Source organism: Hemitrygon akajei, chromosome 10, assembly GCF_048418815.1.
Source record: "Hemitrygon akajei chromosome 10, sHemAka1.3, whole genome shotgun sequence".
In the NCBI taxonomy this organism is placed as follows: domain Eukaryota; kingdom Metazoa; phylum Chordata; class Chondrichthyes; order Myliobatiformes; family Dasyatidae; genus Hemitrygon; species Hemitrygon akajei.
In genome coordinates, this window is record NC_133133.1 from 153,719,770 (window position 1) to 153,729,375 (window position 9,606).

A 9,606-nucleotide genomic window follows, 5' to 3' on the forward strand; every position below is an offset into this window, starting at 1 on the left:
CATTTGTATGTGCAGCATTTTTTTGCTATTAGAAAGAAATCAAAGGATTTTCAAATGAGAATTGTTGAAAATCCCTATGCTATAATGTTGTGAATAAATTACATTATGTTGAAAGATGTTCCTTTATTTCATTAAATGCAAGATAGAGTTCTATCTGTACTGGATAGTTGTTGAAAATTGCTTAAAAAAACTGTGGCTATGGATCAAAGTTTTGTTGAATCCTATAGTTCTGGAAGTGTTTATGACACATGCAAATATATGCTATTGTTTAATTTTCCCTTCTCATAGTTCTGTGATCATGAAAAGCAGATACCATCCTTATCAAAGTTGGAATATTATTTAACTTCTGTCTAGTATTTTAATTGTTTGCAAAAAGGTAATGAAGTAATTGAGTCTTTGAGTCACAGGAACAAACCATTCATCCCAACTAGTCCATGCTGACTAAGGTGACTTAGTTCTATCTGTCTTATTTGGTCCACGTGCCTTTAAACCTTTCCGATCTACGTACCCCTCCAAGTAATGTTTAATACTGTTAATGTACCTGCCTCAACCACTTTCTCTGGCAGCTTGTATCATGTACTGACCACTCTGTGTGAGAAGTTGTCTTTCCTTGGGTTCTTATTAAATCTTTCCCCTTCGACCTTAAACCTGTGCCCTCTTGCTTTTAATTCCCCAATGTTTGGGAAAAGTTCATGTGCATTCTCCCTGTCTATGGCCTCATAATTTTGTAGACCTTTTCTGATTTATTAGAAAAAAAGTTGACTCATCAGAGTTTATTTTGAAATTGAGAAGTGCTACACGCAGGTGCAAATTTCACGACAAACCGCATTTCAATGATAATAAGCCTGATTCTGATTTTGAAGTATTGCAGAATACCTCCCAGAAATCTGAATGGTATTCTGTCGTACTTGAATGTTGTAAAGACAGTCCCCAGATTACAACAAAGCTCCAGTCCTGTTTGTAAACCATAAATGGACAAAAAGAGCGTATTGGAAAAGATCAAAGAAACAGCTGTAACAGAAAAACAGCCGCCGGCCTGCCTCATTGATGAACGAGTAGGTGGGTCTGCTCACCACTCCCAGCTCTGTTCAGCTTAACATAATACCTGAACATTGCAGTGTGATCTTAGGGCATGGAGGGAGTAGAGAGAAGGAACATGGAAATGCCCCATTCCCACTCTGCTGAAGATGCCTGAAGCCTCTCAGCGGCCTGGAAGTGTGTCCTGTTCCATCCTGCCTCTCCACCAAGCATTTTCCTTAAGTTGAGCATTCACAACCTAAGGAGAAACCTGTATCTTGCTTTGTATTTAAGGCATTAACTTGCTGATGTCATCTGTTGTTTTCTATTTTCAGCCATCTGTTTAAAATTAGCTCATGTCTTGTTTTGTAGCACTGGTTTATTATGAATTATTTTTTCTCTTGCAGCTTGACCAAGTGGCTCAACAGCGTAACCTAACCAGCTTGGGACTGTTTCTGTCATGTGCACAGAAGCAGCTGTCTGCACTTTTGGAAGATATGCCTTTAGCTGTGGAACAAGACATTGAGTAACTTCAAGATGTTTAAACAGATGAAGCAAGAGAAACAAATATTACAATAAACCTGACACCATCTATTTGGTTTCTGTGTGTTTGGAAATGCCATTCCTGTTGTGCATGCCAGTTTAAAATGTGTGCACAATACTTACTTGAAGTCACTAGCAGCCTTGAAGATCTTCAAAACAGATCCTCTTAAGATTGCACAAAAATATTATCAACTTAATTGGCACAAAACTATAAAATTAGCTTAATAAAGGGAATAACATTAAGCTTACGAACATTAATTTTACACAAAAGGGACACCCTCGTTCATATATCATTAAGATATAATTTTATGAGCACTGTAATGAAACTTCTACGTACCAATTTTGTACAGGTACCAAAATTGCTTTCATCTAATGCCAGATGTATATTTCTTCATCATATTCAACATTTGCAACATCTGAAGAGTTTTGGACAATAGGGGACTTAAAGCCAGTTTTAAAAGATCTTGTATATCCTCCATTGAATTTTTTAGTTTCTTTAATTTTATATTGTCTGCTGCGAAATAACACTATAGTTTTTATGGTTTCTTATTTCGGTGTTCTTCTTTACAGCAAAGAATTTGCCAGATAGCTGCGCACATCAAAATACTAATTTGAATTCAGATTGCACTTATCACAACAATACATCAAGCTTCCATTTATTTTGGATTAAATATTTAAATTGAGAGTTTGGATAATGAGGGGTGATCTAATTGAAATGCCTCAATTTTAGAGAGCTTCTCAAAGTCAATGTGCTATTTCCCCTGGAAATTCTAACGTTATGGATCTCAATCTCAGTTTAAGTTATTAGCCATTTAAGTCTGAGATGAAAGTTCTTCATTTATACTTATAAATCCTCAGAAAGAAGACTGGCAGTTCTGTCATAGGTGGGTACAGTAAACACAGGTTAGTGTAATTTTGGACATGAAGAAATGGAAAAAAATTATCAGGTTTACATGAAGATGATGTAAACAATTAGCTGGGATCTTATTAAGTAATCGGGTTTGAGGGTCTGTTTGCACTATGCTCTTTAATGTACATTTTTACTTGAGTATTTTGACCATTAACTTGAGTATTGAGCTGAAGATGAATTATCATGTCAATAGGTAAATAAAAGAAATATGCAGGCAGGTTGATAAACCAGATATTTAGCTGGTTGGGCAGCTTCAATGGACAGGGAAACAATTTTAAGGTCACAAGTCAATTACCTTTCACCAAATAGAAATACCTTGCTGCATTTTGTACTTTTATTTCAGATTTCCAGCACCTGTAATTTTGCGGTTTTAAATTCACAAGTATGCCTAAGTGACCATATACAGTATAGCAAAGCACCTCAAACATATACGGACTATTGGTCCCTATGAGATGAAAGGGTCATTTTCCTAGTTCTTAGTGTTTCTGCCATATTGTCAGTCACTAATTTTGATTATGTTTGTGTAGATTTTGGAATATATAAGCATTTTAACCAAGGAATTTTCTGGACCAGGCCTAATACTGTGCTTTCTGTCATCATTTCTGTGTTTGACAGAGTTAGAAATCAAATGTAAATCATATTCAACAAAATATCTATTTTAGAAATATCACTTTCTGTTATGAACAAGCTAATTTTATGTTGATTAAAGAAGTAAAGGAAAATAAATTCAATATGTGAGGTGAATGTGTAATGTTGTTACTTAATTTTTAAGCAATTAAATAAGAACTTCTAATCTTTATGGTCTCATTAGGAGTGACTCCTTCCTATGGTTAAAGAATGGGGGTAAATATATTACTGTGATCTGCCTTCATAGAACATAGAAATTTACAGCACATTACAGGTCCTTCAGCCCACAATGTTGTGCCGACCACGTAACCTACTCTAAAAACTGCCCAGAATTTCCCTAGCGCATACCCCTCTAATTTTTTAAGCTCCATGTACCTATCTAAGAGGTTCTTAAAAGACCCTGTTGTATCTGCTTCCATCACTGCCACCAGCAGTGCATTCCATGCTCACACCACTGTGTGAGCACCACTATCCTCAACCTCGAGGGATAGCCATGACGACGACTGTCTGTATGACAAGCTTACCCCTGCCATCCCCTCGGTACCTGTTTCCAAGCACCTTAAAACTATGGCCCCTCATGTTAGCCATTTCAGCCCTGGGAAAAAGCCTCTGGCTAGCCAAACGATCAATGCCTCTCATGAGCTTACACACCTATACATCATGGTAGTTTATATTTTCCATGATCATTTGAAAAGCAGACTATACAAAATTACAAACACGAGGAAATCTGCAGATGCTGGAAATTCAAGCAACACACACAAAATGCTGGTGGAACGCAGCAGGCCAGGCAGCATCTATAGGGAGAAGCACTGTCGATGTTTCCGGCCGAGACCCTTTGTCAGGACTAACTGAAAGGAAAGATAGTAAGAGATTTGAAAGTAGGAGGGGGAGGGGAAAATGCAAAATGATAGGAGAAGACTGGAGGGGGTGGGGTGAAGCTGAGAGCCAGAAAGGTGATTGGCGAAAGTGATACAGAGCTAGAGAAGGGAAAGGACCATGGGACGGGAGGCCTAGGGAGAAAGAAAGGGGGAGGGGAGCACCAGAGGGAGATGGAGAACAGGCAGAGAGAGAAAAAAAACTAAATATATCAGGGATGGGGTAAGAAGGGGAGGGGCACTAACTTTTTATTACTTTTTATTGTTTGATTTTACAGTGCATTCTGCTTAATTGGGACAGGTGCTTATTTGAGGCAACACTTAATGAACAAATACTAATTGAGAAAATAATGAGAATTTCCTTTGTTTATTTATTTAGGACACTATGCTACTTAAACAGAACAGGAGACCGTTGTTGAGAAGTTTCTAACTAGCATCAGTTGAGTGGTCTTATGCTGCAGTTAGAAATATAACCATGTTTAAAGTGAACAGTTTTCAAATAGTATCAGTTATATTTGTGTTCGAAGAGCAGCATTTTTGTCATTGATAGTTGGTGAGAAGTAAGACAATTCAGAATTGTTTTGCTCACTGGTTTCAAGCATTCAAATTTCAAGATGTCAGAAGTTGCTAGGAATGAAAATGAAATGAGTTTTTCTACTTCAACAAAGTTAGAAACTGCAAAGAATTTGAAGGTATCGACAATCATCTTGAATATTACCACGAAATGGAAGCTTTGGAGGATGCAATCATTGAAAACATCGTATGAAGCTAGTCCATCATCTGCACTAGGTGTCTGTGCTTAATTTGTTCATTTACAGTCAATCGAAAGTACACGGTGGGGCACATTGAATGAATTCCTCCATCAATAGCTATTAGGAAATAATCCACAGTTTTATAGTACTGTAGTAGTATTGATAGTGTTCTAATTTGTTCTGTATTTTATTTAAAACTAATATATAGTCGTGGTTAAAGGCTAGTTTGCCTTTCTTATACATATATTTAAAATATTTCCATGAAACTTTGTCAAATTGGGGCAGCTTCTTAATTGGGCCCAAATATACCACTCCCAGTGTGTCCCAATTAACTGGAATCCACTCTATATTGAATTTTAGATTTTAGAGACTTTTAGTAAATAAAGCAGGAAATGATTAACTGTAGTGGATGAATAATATTAGTTAAGAGTTAGTGCTCCCTTGAGTAAATATCTTCATACTTATCCATTTAATCTTTTCCCCACTCCAACCCCTACCATGCAAATTTGGCAAAAGTGGGGAGGTAAACATGGTTAAATCATCTCTGAAAGGCTCATCTTATTAACTTGTACAGTATAAACATGCTTATACATTCAAATACTAACAAATTTTACACCTCCTGTCGGCACTGTGCTTTGTGGATCCAGAACTGGCTTGCCCACAGAAGGCAAAGAATGGTTGTAGATGGGTCATATTCTGCATGGAGGTTGGTCACCAATGGGGTGCCTCAGGGATCTGTTCTAGGACCCCTACTCTTTGTAATTTTTATAAATGACCTGGATGAAGAAGTGGGGAGATGGGCTAGTAAATTTGCTGATGACACAAAGATTGGAGGTCTTGTGGATAGTGTGGAGGGCTGTCAGAGGTTACAGCAGAACATTGATAGGATGCAAAAATGGGCTGAGAAGTGGCAGATGGAGTTCAACTCATAAGTGTGAGGTGGTTCATTTTGGTAGGTCAAACATGATGACAGAATCTAGTATTAATGGTAAGACTCTTGGCAGTGTGGAGGATCAGAGGGATCTTGGGGTCCGAGTCCATAGGACACATAAAGCTGCTGTGCATGTTATCTCTGTGGTTAAGAAAGCATACGGTGCATTGGCCCTCATCAATTGTGGGATTGAGTTTAGGAGCTGAGAGGTAATGTTACAGCTATATAGGACTCTGGTCAGACCCCACTTGGAGTACTGTGCTCAGTTCTGGTCACCTCACTACAGGAAGGATGTGGAAACCATAGAAAGGATGCAGCGGAGATTTACAAGGATGTTGCCTGGATTGGGGAGCATGCCTTATGAGAATAAGTTGAATGAACTCAGCCTTTTTTCCTTGGAGCGATGGAGGATGAGAGGTGGCCAAGTGGTTAAGGCTTTGGGCTGGTGATCTGAAGGTCATTAGTTCGAGCCTCAGCCGAGGCAGCATGTGTGTCCTTGATCAAGGCATTTAACCACACACTGCTCCTGCACGTTTATAGCCCAGTGGTGGTGGTTGGTCCAGTATGGACAAGACAAGACCTGATAGAGGTATATAAGATGATGAGAGGCATTGATCGTGTGAATAATCAGAGGCTTTTTCCCAGGGCTGAAATGGCTAGCACAAGAGGGCACAGTTCTAAGGTTGGAAGTAGGTACTGAGGAGATATCAGGGGTAAGTTTTTTTTATGCAGAGTGTGGTGAATGTGTGGAATGGGCTGCTGGCAATGGTGGTGGAGGCGGATACGATAGGGTCTTTTAAGAGACTCCTGGACAGGTATATGGAGCTCAGAAAAATAGAGGGCTATGGTTAACCCTCAGTAATTTCTCAGGTAAGGACATGTTTGGCACAGCTATGTGGGTCGAAGGGCCCGTATAGTGCTGTAGGTTTTCTATGTTTCGACGTTTCTAAGAATTTCATTTAATTTATGACAACTGCAGAAGAGAATACCTTGACAAGAGACTTGTTAATGATAAAAGCTAGAGATAGAAAACAAGACTTAACATATGGCTGTCAGAGAATACTTAGGACTTTTCAAATATATATTCAAACAATAACAAGTTATTGTGTATTTTCTGCTTTTTAAAAGGAGAGAAAAGCATAACTGAAATAATTGCAGATTTATCAGCCTATTCATTTTTCCTCTCAGCCCCAATCTCCTGCCTTCTCCCCGTATCCCTTCATGCCGTGACCAGTCAAGAATCTATCAGCCTCTGCCTTAAATATACAAATAGACACGGCCTCCACAGCTACATGTGGCAATGAATTCCACAGATTTTCCACTTTGGCTAAAGAAAGTCCTCCTCATCTCCGTTCTAAAAGGATGCCCCTCTATTCTGAGGTCATGTCCTCTGGTCTTAGACTCTTTCAGCATTGGAAACATCCACTTTATCAAGGTCTTTCACCTAAATAAAGATAAGCAAATGAACAGGAAAAGTGCTGAAAGGCAGCATTAATTGTAATTTAGAAAGTTATGTTTTAAGCAAACTCAGTAATTTGGTTGGGAAAAGTCATGCCTGAAAAACTTGATTGAATACTTTGAGGAAGAAAAAGGAAGGCCAATGATAGTGATGCTGTTCTAAGGCATTTGACAAAATTCTCTATGGCAAGCTGGTTTCTAAATAGTAAAAGACCATTGGCAAAGGAGCAAGCCTATATATATATACTGTATATAGCAGCTAATATACAAAAACTGAATGTATTATTTATAGAGAAAATTCGTGTTAGTTTTCAAAAGTAGTAGTTCAAAATTAAATTCGGAACTTTTAAAAGAACAAACATAGCCTTTGTCTCATATTACAGTGAATCTATACTGAGGATAAAGAAGAATCTGCATTTTTAAGACTGGAGTTTGAGAGAGACCTCACTCTCTGAAATGATATAAAGACAACATTTTATTGCCATTAAAATACATAGATGAGCATAATTGTAAACTATATGCCTACAGACTAAGAGTTGGCATGTGATTAGGCTAGATAGGTTTTTTGGCTGACAATGTAGGAAAGTTTCCTGGCATTCTTCACAAGAACATAATTTGATTTAAAAATTGACACCAAACCAAAGGAGGAAATATATCAATTGTTTCTTATTAATAAGTTACAAATTATTGAGTTGAACTCCCACTCCTTGAAACTCTGAAACCTAGGCTGACTCTCTGTGCATTAAATACACGCTACTTGATAGGAGGCGTCATCTTTTAGGCTAGATGTTAAACTGGGATTTCATCTGCTGTCTTGGTTGATGTAAAAAAATGCATCTGACATAATTTTGAATAAGAATAGCGAGTTTGCACCCCATGTCCTGATCAATATTAATTTCCCAACCTGATAAAATATTACGTGATTATTACATTATGGTTGTGTGAATGCTGGTTGTATGCATGTTTGCCCTTGTATTTCCTGAATTGCATTAGTAACTTGAGTAAGTCAAACCGTATTCCATTTTTATGAACAATTAGTTCAACTGGAAATAATACTGGGTGATGTCATCAATGGCAAAATCGCAGTAATGATATATGTAAGTAAATATATAGTAGGGTGATTAGATATTGCAATCAATTACTCAGAACAATGATCATTTCATACTTAAAAGCACACTAGCAAAATGCTATATGTGGGGATCTGTTTATCATTTTGTAAAGGATATCAAATCTTATTTAAATCTATTATTTTGCATTTCTTTCTTGAGGAACAAATGGCATAGTCTATTTAGAATTTACTTTATCCTGCATTTTGATTTGCACATAGTTAATTAGTTTATCTAATGATGAACAGCATCCTTTTGCACAAAAACTGCTTCAAGTTGATGTGGAAGAACAACTTTCAATCACCAGTCGACCAAAGGACAGTCAGTCCAGAACTTGGTCTTTTAAAGCTCACAGAGTTGCCGTGTTATTAGAATTTTGTAAGTCAGGCCAAAATTTGATTGACATATGTGCTTTTTTAATTTCAGTCTTCTGTTTAATCTATAAAACAGTTGTCATTGGGATCACTAGAGGATTATCAGTTTAATTAATTAAAATACTAATACCTGCACTGCAGAATTACATGGTGTGATTACATGATGTCAATAATTTGCTTTGGGGGGGGGGGGGGTCAGCTTTAAAATTTACTTTTACCTTGGTTATTGATTCTTTCAATTGCTTAGTTGTACATTTTGATTGTTTCATCAGTGAAAATTTGTAATTCGTTGTATAAGGTTTTCAACATTATTAAATAGCATTATTCAAATTAATTATGAATTAATTTACCATTACAGTAGTGCTAGAAAGTTTGTCAACCCTATAGATTTTTTTTCTATTTCTGCATAAATATGACTTAAAATGTGTTCAGATCTTCATATGTCCCAAAACTAGATAAGGAGAACCTAATTAAATAAATAACACAAAAAACATGATTATATATGTGTTGAGAAAAATGATCAAATATTTTATGTATTTGTTGGGAAAAGTACGTGAGCCTCTGCTTTCAGTAACTGGTGTTACTTCTTGTACAGTAATGACTTCAAACATTTCCAGTAACTGTTGATCAGTCCAGCACATCGACTGTTCCTTCTTACAAAACTGCTTCAGCTCTGGGATGTTGGTGGGTTTCCTTGCATGAACTGCTTGCTTTAGGTCCTTCCACAACATTTTGATAGGATTAAGGTCAGGACTTTGACTCAGCCATTCCAAAACACAAATTTTCTTCATTTTAAACCATTCTGTTGTTGACTTACACTGATCATTGTCTTGTTGCATTATCCAACTTCTATTAAGCTTCAGGTGATGGATTGCTAAGCTGGCATTCTCCTGTAAAATGTCTTGACACAGTTTTGAATTTGTTGTTCCTTCAATGATTGCAAGCTGCCCAGGCCCTGAGGCAGCAAAGCAACCCCAAACCATCATGCTTCACAGTTGGGATGAGGTTTTCGT

General features: G+C 37.3%; 1 protein-coding gene across 1 annotated transcript in view; it reads left to right on the forward strand.

Moving 5' to 3' along the window:
* LOC140734847 (coiled-coil domain-containing protein 91-like) overlaps positions 1–1,616 on the forward strand; it is a 173,289-nt gene extending 171,673 nt beyond the window's left edge. The window contains exon 14 of the mRNA XM_073059432.1: positions 1,425–1,616. Coding sequence (XP_072915533.1) covers positions 1,425–1,547 — 123 coding nt within the window. The 3' untranslated portion in view covers positions 1,548–1,616. The remainder of the gene's footprint in view (positions 1–1,424) is intronic.
* Positions 1,617–9,606: the final 7,990 nt, after the last annotated feature.